Source organism: Pelodiscus sinensis, chromosome 6 (assembly GCF_049634645.1).
Source record: "Pelodiscus sinensis isolate JC-2024 chromosome 6, ASM4963464v1, whole genome shotgun sequence".
In the NCBI taxonomy this organism is placed as follows: domain Eukaryota; kingdom Metazoa; phylum Chordata; order Testudines; family Trionychidae; genus Pelodiscus; species Pelodiscus sinensis.
This window is the reverse complement of record NC_134716.1, coordinates 75,463,792-75,479,064: the sequence shown is the minus strand read 5'-3', so window position 1 is coordinate 75,479,064 and position 15,273 is coordinate 75,463,792. Positions and strand designations below refer to the sequence as shown.

The 15,273-nt window shown below is 35.8% G+C and overlaps 1 protein-coding gene across 13 annotated transcripts in view; it reads right to left on the bottom strand.

Annotated features, from left to right (window-relative positions):
- The window catches only part of MEF2C (myocyte enhancer factor 2C), a 168,620-nt gene that overhangs the window by 86,541 nt on the left and 66,806 nt on the right, over nucleotides 1-15,273 (bottom strand). For 11 of the 13 annotated variants that reach the window (XM_075932165.1, XM_075932166.1, XM_075932175.1 and 8 more), the window contains one exon: nucleotides 1,721-1,914. In XM_075932165.1, the coding sequence (XP_075788280.1) occupies nucleotides 1,721-1,774 (54 nt within the window). In that variant the 5' untranslated portion in view covers nucleotides 1,775-1,914. Of the gene's footprint in view, nucleotides 1-1,720; nucleotides 1,915-3,820; nucleotides 3,961-5,395; nucleotides 5,483-15,273 lie in introns of those variants that run through there. The other 2 variants (XM_075932167.1, XM_075932170.1) reach the window with 2 other exon arrangements.

Here is a 15,273-nt window from a genome sequence, read left to right as displayed (position 1 = left end):
CAAAGAAAGGCTTTTAAATAGTACTAATTCTGAGAACTAGTGTTAAAAATTGTGGAGTACTGCAGCAAATGATTTAGAGATCTGTATTATTTATTTTTAAAGTAAATTTAGTCTTCATGAAAGGCGCCAGATTGACAGCTACTGGAAACTGAAGTCCACTATTGGTTTCTGTTACCAAATGAAAGTGGAGACTACAGATACAGTATAAATTAACATTTCTAATAGCAAAATTATGTGGCCTTATTTACAGCATGTAAATTTATACATGCTTTGAAAGAAATTGTGGTAATATGGTATTGGCCAAAACAACTAGTGTCTAAATGGTTAATGATACATTTAGCTCAATATTTCAACTTTAATTTCAATTTTAAGCTACAAACCAATTAAAACAAATATGGTGGTTTTATATTGACAGAATTATTGCTTTCTGTCTTGGCCCACAGCAATAAGTAACCTGTAGGGAAAACACAGACTGTATCCATCATAAATCCTAGCATTGTTTGCTTTTTAAACTTGATTTTCTGCTATGAAGAGCACAAGGCATGCTCACACTACAGCACTTATAAATTCAATGGGAAGACACACTTGAAAACTAAAATTATAGATTATTCCTGAAGTGGGTTGCTTGAGACTTTAAGCCCTAACGACAACATAATTTTCTTTAAAACACATTTGCATATAAAAGAAAATAATCAAATACATGCAATTAGTATATTAATATTAACTGAATTCTAAATGCTTTTTGATGTATAGAAAATAATTACAGTAGGATAATCCTAAATTGTAGCCATACTCTTAATGGGTAACTAGTCATACTGTTTGGTAATATTATATATCTTATTTTTGTATTTGTGTACTTCAAATGTTAGTACAATATCTCAGATATACATTGACAGGTTTTAATTGAAGACCCTGAATAGTGACACTTATCTTTCTTAAAATAGAGAAGCATTTATTTAGGCTGATGATCACATTCAACCAGCAGATTTACTGCTGTTAATATTTGCTACCAGACTGTCATGAATATTTAAAAACAAAGTTAGATTACTGACCCTGGCAGATCTATTTCCTGCCAATATCAGTATAGACTCTTTGTTTTACGGTGCATGAAATATGCCAGCATTATGAGGTCCTAATTATTAAACAGCATTATGCCGACTCCTTTCAAAATCCTTGTTTAACACCTAAGTAGCAAAGACTTCAACATATGCACAAGCACTTTCCTGTATCATAGATGTGAAACCGGTTGTGCCAAAATACACAGAAATGAATCATTTTACAAATGTGAGGCATTTCACAGAGCTCAGTGGGACTCCTCATTCAAATAAAGTTATTCACTTGTGTAAGGGTTTGCAGGATTAGGTAGTATGGCCCAAGTCCTGCAAACACCTGCAGTCATGTTAACTTTATGCATTGTGCATGGTAGACAGTGGGATTGTTTCTAGTGTGTGTATAGTTAAGTAAGCACATAAGTCTTTGCAGGATCAGGGCCTATGCCAACAAACCCCTAACTGTAACATATTAATAAACTTACAAGTCAGACATCTTGATGTTTCCAAAAGCACACTACATATTCATTTATTCATGTGCTGTGTAACAAACACAAGGTAAAATATTTTCAAAATCTTTATCTTCTTTATTACCAATACCTTGCGTATATCACTCCAGCAATATACTATAACATGAAGCTCCAATACATACAGTATTTTTTGCTACTCACCTGTCTGTTACGTTCATCCATAATCCTTGTGATCTGAATCTTTTTTCTCCCCATAGTCCCCGTTTTTCTTCTCTCTCTCTTCCCTGAAATTATGTATTTTTTCCTTCTCTTTTCTTCCTCTTTCCCGTTTCCTCAAAACAATTCTCCCTCTTCAGCACTTGCACTACTCAGTTCACAGACCCCTGCATCCGTTCCTGTTAGGTACACAAAGAAATCAACTGTTACTATAAAACTAATTTTTAAAAAAGCTAAATAAGTAAAAGTTATTACAGAGAGTTTACCAAGTGCCCTAATTTATGATCTAGTGTACAAGCAAATTATTTTGCAGTTATAAAAGTCAATTAATCAATATTAATAGAAGTGACCTGAAAGTTTATTTTTATAATTATAAATGACCGTACAGATCTTTCAAGAAACGATGGAGATGACTGAAATACGTTTCCGTAATTTTGAGGGATTTAGGTATCTCTATTTTTAAAATATCATTCATAGTGCTAATATGAAAAATTACCTAAATATGAGAGTTAATGAACCTTTCTGTACCTGTGTATGCTAAGTAGACCAGCTAATTCATTCCTGAAGAGAAAACAATCTTATGTTTTGACAGCAAAGGTGATAACGCCTCTCATTATGCAAATGAGATGGACAATTATTAAAGTGCTATTTGATATATGAGAAATGTCAGCTAGTTTAAATCTAAATCCTTTAATCTCATTCTTTAAAAAACATACAGTTAATTCAAGTACTACTTAAAATACCGTAAGAGAAAAAGAAGTACTTCTTTAGCTCATGACATTTCAAAGTATGTTCTAAACTACCTGTACCGCAGGCATGTAACTAGCTAATGAGAATTTTTCCATTTGAGAATATTTGCACAATGTATTTCATCTCTGAAGAATGGAATAATAAGAACAGTTGCTAAATAAAGAATGTTTTGAATTCGTATTTTTACATTTCTGATAATAAGCCCACATCTTAGTCCTCTTCAATTTATAAAAATGAGTGCATTAAACAATTAGAAACTGTTAAATAAAATTTATAAATACATGACAGTACACAGCAAATATTCCATATATTGCCACAAAATGCCATACACTTCAGGAATAATTTTAAAGGTTTGCAAAATATTACTTAAACAACAAAAGAAAAAACTGTTTGAAAAGTTCATACCCAAATTATGTTAAAACTAACAATACAATTAATATGAATATTCATTTTGTCTCTTATTGCCCTTAAGATTTACCATAATTATCAGCTGAGTATGACAAGAGTATTTGTAAACAGTTAAAAAAACACACAATCTCAAAAGTATTGAATTAAAAATGATCAGTGCATTATTACTTTTACCTCCATTCTGTTTACTTAAAATAATTTATTCATTTGTCAAAATTTAGCAATTTTACAACAAACTGGAGTTTTCTTCTTCATTTTAAGCTGTTGCTCTCACAGCCAAATTGATAGATTCCCACAATATGTTATGTAATACTAAGCTAATGTCCTGGCCATTTAATCCATTATTTGGCTCTGATTCAAAGCAACTGAGGTAGAAAAGCTGGACATCATTCTATCTGATCTTCATTTTCTTTGTATTTATTTAACTTGATGCTGTTCAGAATTCTAGCACCTTAAGAAGAGCTGGGATCATAGCTCAAAGATTAAAGCTGATTATACGGCTTAAACTAACTATTATGATATAATCAATTCTGCTGGATTAAACAAGGTTTAGCTCCGAATATTGTCTATATCTGAATGCCTTTGTATATTGCTAATCAATATTATTTTACAGTATATGGCGTGCAAGATGGAGTAATTTGTTAAGCCATCAAGATAAAGTGCCATCTGCAGTTTTTCCCCCTTTTCAAACAGTTCAGCAACATTTTTACTACTTAAAATGACAGTCACCAGATCATATTACATAAATAGATGGCAAACTAAAATAAGTTATTTAAAATGTATCTATGCAAACTTTATTCCTAAACAAATCTAGTAGACAGAGTTCCATCTGATATTCACTGTTGACAAACAAAACCAGGCTATTTTTAGAAACAGTCTTACATTTCCTTGGACTGGGTTTCTTTCCTGTTTTTCCTATAGTCTTACCTCAGATACAAAGAACAAGTTAAAGTGGTATTTCCCATGCACATGCAGGACCCAAAGGTGTCTAGCAGGCTTTCTCTGTAACAGTAAGCCAAGACACTAATCAACAGCAAATGCATATGGAACAATTTCCTTTCCTTTCATTCAATTGAAGCTGGTGGCACTATCGGCTTACAGCACTATGCCTGCCTAAGCTCTTATTTACTTCAAGGTGGAAGGTCAGGGTGGACAGATTAGAGAAGTGGTGACAGGGTTAGCAAGGATGAGAGCTGCTTTACAGATCAAATGAGTACAGAAAAATCAGTGAATGTTGAAAAACTACTAGGAAGGGCACAGCCAGCACGTTGTGAAATAATAATACGGTGAGCCCCTCTCCCACACAGTTATCAGTTCCACATTTAAGACCAATATTTCAAATAACAAAAACTTTTATAGACAGCTCAGAGTATGGAACTATTAATACTCAGTGCAGCACAAACTATTCTTAAAATAGTCACACAATACTTTTTGAGCCAAATTTTGTCTGGATGTCAAATTCACTGACTGTACCAAACTTATATCAGTGTAACTCAGAGCAAAGTTTGTTCCATTGTTTGAAGGAACAATCTATTAGCAAGAAAAAACAAGTGCAGAAGATAGCACATTATTTACAGGATGTCTGAGAGAGAAAAAAATGATGATATCCCATACATAGCTATCTATCTCAAAATTACACAAAAAAGCAAATGTTACCCAAAAGCAACATGTTACTTTTACTGAATTCACCTGAAGGGGCTTTTTGTTTAGTCTCCTATTTTTTTGCTTACTAACCTAATGATAGATAAAAATTACTGTTCTTGTTTAGTGAATTTCTTGCCTTTCTATAATTTGATATTTTTATTCCAATTACAAATAAAATAAATGGTGATATGTGGCATTTTGTGCATCTGTCCCTTTATACACATACATATAAATATATGTCCACATACACATAATAGTTCTAAACTATATATTTCACATATGAGTGTCTACACCCATGCACCCACACACCTACGAACATATATAAAAACATTTTATGGATGAAGTATAATGTATCTTAAGATCAATAAATCAGTACATCTGATTCATGAGTCATAAACTTCTAAGGACTGACAACTTTTGGTGTCATCCAGAATGTAAAGAATTATAGAGATTATCAATTGCCCTCCACCTGCTCTAGGAATATCATCAATGCTTATGGTACTGTTTGGATACTCCTGAAGGAATACAGTTTATGGTATTAAATTGTTAATGTTCCTGTTAACTGATCAAATTATATTTTTCAAATGCAAATAATGCACACTAAGTCGAAAACTTGCAAGTGATACAAAACTCAAGATGTCCTGCAGGCTTTCATTATCCAAAAGGACTAAAAATAATTCCAGAAGCCTCGCTGAAATAACTTTCCACATAAAAGAAACCTTCCAACATAATGACATAGTTACATGTAAACAAGCTGCATTTTTTAAAATGTCATAGTTACATGCTGTGGAGTTATAGTCTTCAGCATTTTTTCTCTTTTTTTGCAAACTCAAATATAAAAAAAATCAGACTGCTTACTAAAAAGAGGAACTTCATTTTGGCGGGCTTCTGTTCACTGTATGATTTGGTACAGGCAGAGATAGCTGATGGAAGAGTGATTTGAGCCTCAAAAAAAAAAAAAAAAAAAAAAGAAAAAGGAATACGTTGTAAAGGACAAATGCTGCAGATCATTCAACCACTCCGCCCTCTCATTCTGTCTCCCTCATACACACACAAAAACTCTCCCCCTCCCTCTCTGCAACACAGAAGAATCTTGATAGAATGGCAGGAAACACGCACAGAGTGGTCAGGGAAGGATATGATGTCAGCAACCACGAACAATAAAAGGTGTAAAGGTGCTTCCTTCCCTAAACTGTTCCAGAAGCGCAAAATGGGAACCAAAACTCTCCACTTCCTTCTCCGAACAGTACTGTCTGAATCTGTACTGCTGCAACACCCCAGACAGACACTGCTTTGAACAAGTCACATGAAGGGTAGTAAGAAGTATTAAAGGAGAATCAAAATAGTTAATTTATAAACACGAAGGCAACCCCAGAGAAACTTAGCTAAAATGTGTCACTGATTAAAGTTTTCATGGTTGCATTACAAAAGAAACAGACTTGATCTGAAGATTTTTCCTCTTTTACTAGGAAGCATGTTTCGTGAGCAGGCTTATTAGATTTCAATTATAATAATAAAAAAAACCAGAACAGCCTGTATATTATCAAAAAATGTACAGAAATGAAAAATGCTGTAAAAAATTCTTTACCTTAACATAGATAGGTCTGCTGCAAAAATCCATTGCAAACAATCGGATTCTTTCAAGTAACATAATTAATGAGGTTGGATCAGGCCCTAAAGAAAGAGCTACATAAACCTACAATGCTGAACAATGTGTCAGAGAAAATTTTGTTTTCTTTGATTAAAATAATTATCTCCCTCCTCCCCCCCCAAAAAAACACCTCAGCTCAGCAAAATCAGGAAAATCCCCAACCAGTCCTTATTCAAACAAAATTCCCACAGAAATTTTACATGAACAAGGACCGGATGATCAGGTACAATGTACACATAAAAAAAGCGCTGCCATTTAAAAAAGAGATACATTGTGTCAAATAAAGATGGCTGATTATTTGGAGTCCCCCCATCCTGTACTGTTTGGTATTACAATAAATATAGATCAAGGGCAAAAGTCACTGGGCCAAATTCTGCACTGAGCAATCTTATCGGGTAAAATTTGTCTCTGATGTAATTCTGCTGAGGTCTACAGAGATAACATCAGTGGTAAATTTGATTGTTCAGATTTGTATGAATGTAACTTTAGGGCAGAATATGAGTGATTAACAGCAACCTTTTATAACATTTATATATTGTATGTCATCATTGTTGCAACATATCTGAGATACAGAAACGATGCACTCTACAGTACAGTTCATTTGGGCAAGGAGCCATGCAACAAATGAATGAGTCATTTTAAGATTTCAAACATCTGTCCACAACACTCTGATTTAGAAATTGAACATAACCTACATTTATGTGTTTTGATCTTATGGTCAGAATACCACATTAAAAGATGTGGGAGGGAATTCATTCTGATCTGCTAAATTTATCTCAGGAGACCATGCATTTTGCTACAGGAAGCATAAGGCAAACTTTTAAATTGTAACATAGCATATGAATATAGACTACTGAAGTTAGCATATGTAATATTGAAAAAAACATTAAACATGATGCATGGGCTTGTGAGTGCAACAATTTCATTGATCCTTTCAATTGTTTATCTTATCTGAGGTAAAATGTGTTTTGTAATGTCTTAACCAGTTTCAACACATCTATTCCTTATACATTAGTTTGCAAAAAGTTGGCATAATTTATTGAAAAAAGAGCAAACTACAGAATATTATCTGTGCATTCAGTAAATGGCAAAATATTCACAGGCTCACCAGTTGTAAAATCAATTCTCTCTAATATTTAGATTATTCATTATAATGATAAAACTTAAATCATTTATCTAAATATGCTGATTTTATTAATTTTACTACTGACTTTAAAGACACCTCCTGAATTTAAAATATCTTCTTATCTATTTAATATTTTCTCTATTTAATTTTTAAGTGGGAGCACAACATATCTACTTTATTTTTAGGAGTTAGTCTCCAATTGTAAAGTTATTATTTCTACTGATGTTTGACTTTATGTCTGATGTATCCCCGAATAATGCTTTGTTGTCTGGAAAATCATTCTATTTTACTTTGGACTTCTTATTACTTGTATTTTTGTTGCATTATTCCTCAAGATGAGATGGAAGCTGAACTGCTTTTTTTCCTGATCAATACTGTAGTATAGCTTGCCTATTCAAGGGTTCACAATACAGTGCCTCTTTCCAAGTTCAAAAAATGATGGAAATTAGAGAAGGGCCAAGCTTGACTTTGACCCTTTTATATGGTTGGGGTGATTTTTGACCCCTTCATCTAAATTGCTCCCCATGGTTCCATTCCAAGTCAGATGCCAAACTGGAAACAGTTTATTTTCAGGTTTTAGTATGGGTGTTGTTGAAATAATATGATATTTTATGTTCATTTTCATCCCATTTTGATTGAATTTGAGTCCAAAATAGCGTAAACATGAGAAGACCTAGTACAGTGAAAGTACTGCCATTTGGGGCCCAAGGTGTGTGAAAACAAGTTGCAGGTAATGTTAAATGTGGAGTCTGGCCTAAACTTAATCCATATTGATACACCACCAACTGAGCCCAGCCTACTAGGTAGTGCAGGGAGCTTCTAAATTTAGGCACCTGCTATGTTCTAAACATTGGCATGGGAATGGGACCCTTTAATTGTGGATCTTGCTTCTCTGTGCAGAAAGAGATCATTGGGTTCAGCTCTCTCTGTAGCTATTATCTTCCCTTCTCCTAGATTCTGTTTGAATCTAATAATCTGCAAGTGGAGGGAGATGGGATGAACAGGACATTTGCTGGAATGGCAGAGTAGAGGTATAACAGCTTAGAACAGCATTCACATTTTTGACGCACAGGTGCAATACTGGTGAGCCCTGTAAAGAGGTGTACCAGAGTGGATACTTGCATTACTAATATGCTTCCTGGGAAACAGGGCAAACTACAGATGACAGAGACCCAGTATACCTCACAGGATCTTCAAAATCTAAGCAAACCTTGGGAGATCAATGGGGATCATGAGCAAGAAACCCTGCTTTCCTCCACAGAAAGGCAAATCCTGAACCCACCATGAGATCAACAAGAGGGTAACAGAACAGTTTTCTTGACTCTCCTTTGGCATTTCTCCATCGGGGCACAATATGGTCCCTGTAAATTGTATATATATAATAACCGGTAGCTATCTCAATTCAAATTTGAGAAGTCTAACCCTTCATGAACGTACTTTGGTTCTACATTAGACCATTTTTGCACCAAATACACATCTTTTTAAGATGTCTCACAGAGACACAGAATCCACTCACAGAGACACAGAATCTTCTATATTTATAATCAGGGACTGATTCTTCGCCACATAACTTCAGTAATTTTGGTGGAATTACTTCTCATGCATACTAGTGTAAGAGAAGAATCAGACCCTGGATGAGCATTACTCATAGAAAAAAGGAGTGTTTTCATATAGCACAGGTCTAGAGATATAACTTTTACCCAAATAGTTTTATTTTGTTAATTGTTCCAACAGTCTAAGGCAGCTAATATAACTTATATGTGTCACTCTCTTAGCAGAGAATGAACAGAAGACTGCCCCATTCCTTCTTCAGCAAAATGCAGGACTATGTAGCACTTTAAAGACTAACAAGATGGTTTATTAGATGATGAGCTTTCGTGGGCCAGACCCACTTCCTCAGATCAAATAGTGGAAGAAAATATTCACAACCATATATACCAAAGGATACAATTAAAAAAAATGAACACATATGAAAAGGACAAATCACATTTCAGAACAGGAGGAGGATGCGGGGGGGGGGGGGGGAGAGGGAGAGGGGAAGGAAGGAAGGTAAGTGTCTGTGAATTGATGATATTAGAGGTGGGGAGAGTGGGATGTCTGTGAGCTAATGGTATTAGAGGTGATAATTGGGGAAGCTATCTTGGTAATGGGTAAGATCACCATTCCTTCTTTGTATCCAACTCTAGAAACTTGTCTTTTTCCATAGTATCTGATCTCACTAGCAATATTGAGTGTTAAACTGTGATCTTCCTGAAATATAAAGTAGTCTGCACAATACAGTGGATAGTGTGCTGAGAATCTAACTGTCCATTTATTTTTCATCATTGTCATTTGCCATGGCAAATTATGTAAGGTCTAGCCTGCTTGTAGATCAAGTGTTAATATGACATATGTAAAGAATAGAAGCTATGAAGCTTCCCAAACTCAACTATCTGCCTGGAGACAGCTGAGAATTAAAATGTAGAAATGACAAGGCAATGATATCCCACTTCCCAATGACCACAACAGCTGAAAACTCTACATTAAGGCGTCCAGTGCCATTTTAACATATTTTTGTCAAGGACACAAGCAGATGAGAGGTATATCAGGAATGTAATAAAGCTAACTGCTCTGAAAACACCAGCACTTAGCAAAATAGGGGTAAAAAAATCTGCTTTTGTCTGTGAAATAGATTCTTATTATTAAGCAGCTCAGAAATTAGAACAGAATAACTCTGTTAAATAGGTGAAGTACAATTTTAATAACACCTGGAATAAGGATGTGTCTGTTACTTTAAAAAACAAAATGCCAAATTAATTAACTCACATCTATATAACCATGTGATAATAGCGATTTTTGACAACCCATTTCAGTCTTAGGACATGGAATATTCTCCATGTGTTTGTTATCCAGTATCTGTCTCTACTCCTGGGTTTTTAGGTTCCAGATGGGTATTGTTTCATGAGGATGACAGATATTAGCTGCTAGGAGGCAGGATAAATAGGTATTCTTGATGGAGTGAGTCCTGCATCATTCTTTACCTGCCATAGCCACCTAGCTCCTCCCTATCCTGACAGGACGCATCTCCCCACTTCGGAGACTCCTGATATCTTCCTCTGTATGGGTACCAGCAACGGGGAGATGCAAGAAAATATCATGCCAGGAGACAGGAAAAAAATTTGGTGTTGGCAATGGAGGAAGCAGAGGCATGGATTCAGGCATGGAGTCAGTGGTCAGGGAGCCTGAGAATGCTGGCCTGCTTTTCGAGTGGGGACATCTTCAAGTGCTTTGCATTGGGAATCTGGACTGTGGGTGTTTTGGGGGAGGAAAGGAGCAAGCAGCAGCTGTGCAGGTGAGAGATAGATGTAGAGAAGCTTAAGACATATATATTTGTCTTCAGACAAGCTGCATCTGAACACAAGTACTTGTGTTAAATCCAGAACATCAAAAGGGTTACAAGAGATGAACTGTAGATACCTAAGATCCATCTTGAAATCAGTTAAAAAGGCATCAAACACCTAATTTAGCATTCTGCTCAAGTACATTCTAGTTCTTAGTTACCTAATATAATTCTCAAAGACTAAATAATTCATACTTTCCACATGAGGATTTGTTCTTCTGATTCTTCAAACAACAGATGTCTAGCAGTTTTCACCTCAAGGCTTGAAGAAATAAATTTCTACTGGTTCAAAAGGTACTCACCACAAAGGTAAACCCAACACTGTCTGCCAGTGTAAAAGCCACTATCTAGCATCACAGAATGTCTACAGATAACCAGCTGTAACCATTCTATTGCACATGCAGCTGGTTACTCTTTTTATCTTCAGCCCCCTTTCACACACCTCAAAAAGTATGTTTGGCAACATCTAATACAAAAAGTCAACATCACTGAGAAATATCTGAAGATAGATACACAGAATATACTTTATATGTACAAGAGAATCTTGTTACTGTGTTGTTACTGCTTTTAGGCTCAGACTTAGGATGGGACTTAGGCATTGCAATATTTAGAAAAATCACAGGAACAACACTGTGATCCACAAAGCCAGAGATAGGCACCTAGGCTGCTATACAATGAGAGGGGAGAGAAAAATCTTAGACCACAATCCACAAAGCCAGCTCACTAGACAGGGAGCCACCTCAGCCAGCCATTGGAACACATAAATGAGTAATGTCTGTGCTAAGCCCTACCCCTCACATGGTCATAGAACCTAAATCCTGGGTACAGGGAGGCATATATCACTGCTCATAATCCATGAACTGCGGGAAGAAAGGCATTCAGCCACCTAAGTCATTACCTGGGTCCTCCCACCCAAAAACCAAAAGGCTTGGGAGGAAAGGAGAATCTCCCTTATAACCTGCAGCTTAGTACTCCCCCAGGATGTGAAAGAAACTCAGTTCAAGTCTCCCTCCCTCCTGAGGGGAAAAGCAGATTCGAAGAGAGATCTGTGGCCTTTCAGATCCATTCTAATTCCTTCACTTACCCAATTAATATTCAATTATTTAATTGTAGTAGAAAGATTGAAAGAAACCCAGCATCAGAAGAAACCAGTGGGTAGAGTGGACATTGGGCATGTCTAGACATCAGGACTGAACTCGAAATAAGCTATGCAACTTGAGGTACATCAATTGCATAGCTTAAGTTGAAATAGCTTATTTTGACTTTGGGGATGTCTCCAAAGCATTTATTTTGAAATAGAGCACTCTTCCCCCGAATTCCCTTACTCCTCATACAGTGAAGATTACAGAAGTTGGAGTAAGAAACCAGTTATTTTGAATTTATTTTGAAATAATGGGCTTGCTGTGTAGATGTGCACTAAGTTACTTCAGAATAAATGACGTTATTCTGAAATAATGCTGCTGTGTACACAAGCCCATTGAGAGAAAGCTAATCCCTATTAAAATTCATTTTCCCCTTCTAGCAGAGCAGTGGGAGGGCTTGAGTCAAATCCTGGATGAGTATAGTAATCACTGTGCTAAATATTACATGGGAAATCATATACTATGTGTAAACTGACCTGAGGTACCAGATCCAGTAGGCAACCTCCAAGCTCACCTAATGGATCAGGTCTCCATATGAAATTCAGACAGCTGAATACCTATTCCAGGTTTAAGAACTATGCTGGTACTTAGGTGGATGCCTAGTGGGAGGGAGCAGGGCACAGGGTCAGGAGAGAAATAAGGGTGCATCTACACTGCACAGTAGGTTTAAATAAGATAAGTCATTTGAGCTACAAAAGTTGTTTATTTTATTTTGATATTATTTTGAAATAGCTTATTTCGTAATTTGGAGCTGTGTTCAAAATGACCCGCTATTCCAAAACATACCTTACTCCTGTGGAATGAGGTTTACAGGGACGTAGGAATAGAGAGCCCGTTAAGACACAGGATAGCTACATGCTGCAGTTTAAGTGCCCAGGAGCCCAGAATGTAGCTGCAGCATGCATGGTGGGATGCAAAAACTAGGCCTCTAGTCTTACTTGGCACCCTATGGGGTTAGGTTGCATCTAAGCAAGAGTTTTGTGGATCACGGAGGTGCTTAAAAAAGGGAGATAGACATCTAAGTACATTAGCGGATTGCATTCTTAGTAACCAAGTGTAGTTTGTTTGCCAATCTCGGTTCCAGCTGGAAATAATTTTTTTCTTAACAGATCATTGTCAATGTTGCTCATTTTATTATTATCATAGGAGTAAGCTGAACAAAAACAAAACAGAATCAATAAAAAGATACATTAGCTAATCTTTTTGTGGCCTTGAATATACATTATGCTTACTCAGAAAAAGCACTTTTATAATTCTATTGATACAAAGTAATTTCTGACAAAACAGTCTTAGAAACAAAAAACTGCAGTAAAGCTGAAAAGGCAGCATAGTATAGAAGAACATGCCAAAAGCTGAAAAGCAGCCACTCCTGACTCCTAATCTTGCATCTGCCACTAATAAATTAAGTCATCTGAGTAATTTGTTTTCAATTGCTCCATCCATAAAATGGATATAAGACCGACCTACCTTGTACATGTGTATTGAGGAATAATTAATTAATTTAAATATTTCCCATAAAATGCAGTTGTACTCAATATAACTAATAAAGGGTATGTCTACACTACCACCCTAGTTCGAACTAGGGTGGTTAATGTAGGCAACCGGAGTTGCAAATGAAGCCCGGGATTTGAATTTCCCGGGCTTCATTTGCATATTGCCGGGCGCCGCCATTTTTAAATGTCCGCTAGTTCAGACTCCGTGCCCGCGGCTACACGTGGCACGAACTAGGTAGTTCGGATTAGGCTTCCTATTCCAAACTACCGTTACTCCTCGTGGAATCCTGGGCTTCATTTGTAACTCCGGTTGCCTACATTAACCACCCTAGTTCGAACTAGGGTGGTAGTGTAGACATACCCAAAGAGTCCTGAAATTTTCATCAGACACAGATAATGAGAAAGTACATAAATACATTATATGAAAGTTGCTCCCTAAGCTAAAGTAGACAACAAAATGGTAAAAGTCACAAACTGTAGTCTGAATCGTTGAAGTTCAAAAAGTTTCTAATTATCTTATTTGTCAAAAGCATTTAGATACATATCCTATTCTTGCAAAATAACTCTACATATTAATATGCATCCTCTCAAAATAAAGATATTTGACACTACTGTCAGACAAGGCCCATTATGGTATGTAGCACATTCATCAATTTCCTGTTTCTCTCTCTTACAGCATCCTTATCAACCTAATTAAAGCTTTGTTCATTTGAAACCTCAGATGACAATTTGTTTAACTCTATCCCACTGTGGTCTTTTTATAAAGAGAATTAAATTTGATCTTCTGACAGCAATTATTAACTGATCCCAACTGGCCCCAATTAAGACACATGGCTCACAGGCCTCAAAATCCAATAAAGTGCCAAGTCCTCTCTTTCACTTGTACATCTTTCTTTACCTTGCTTTATTTTCTTAAAGCCAATTAAGCTAGTCTTATCAAGTGGAACTGAATGCTATTGTGTAGACTAACTCAAGACACAATGTATCAATTTATGGTGCAGACATACTGAAGTATTGACAATATTTCTGAAGTCATCCTCCTCTAAGTCTTCCGTTTCAGTTCACTTACATTCTAGCAAAGAGAAATCCTTAAATGTATTCACTTGTGCTATATATGACCTACATAATGCTTCCTTTAAGATACTGTATATCTCTAAACAACAGTGATTAGAAGAAACTATGTAATAGCCATAGCATCATTTTTAGATTGTTTACAATGCTCTTACAAGAACCTTCCTCATTTTAATACTTTCCTCTCAGAAATCATCTTAATTTCACAGCTACAAAAGAACATGGTACTCACAAGTAATTTCTGAAATTAACCTTTTTACCCTTAATTTCTGCTCTAATTTTTTTTCACATATGTTCAGTACTAAGTTGTGAAGCAACGTTCCCATGCCTTCACATAAATGCAGGTAGCCCCAGGATTAGAACTCATTGATTGTGTGTTACCTCAGGGAAATGGCTGCATTAAAACCAGCCTCATGAGACTGAAGTAGCTTCTATTCACATCTGGCTCTACTTATTCTAAACTCTAACACCTGCCTTGAAATTTAACCCCCATCCTTTACTTTGAAGAACAAATAGGACAGACTTATCTATAGCCATTTGCTTTAGGTCAAGGCTGAGCCATGTGATAGTCTGCTAATTTAATTGTAATGTAATTGACATTGTTTGACAATTTATAAAAGGATGATGTTCACATCATTTAATCACTAGATTTCTTTCCCTCCATTTAAACCCATTCTTGTTTTCCTTTATATGTAACCTACCTCCAGCCGTGACTGATAAACTATTGACATGTAACACATGTTGTATGTTGCCATGTTTGTAACGAATGAGTTATAAAAAACTACTAGTATTGTCACATTGTGCCATCACAGTAGTATGTAAAAACTGAAAAAAGTTCAGAGCAAGACTGGTTCCATATCTTTTAACTCATTAA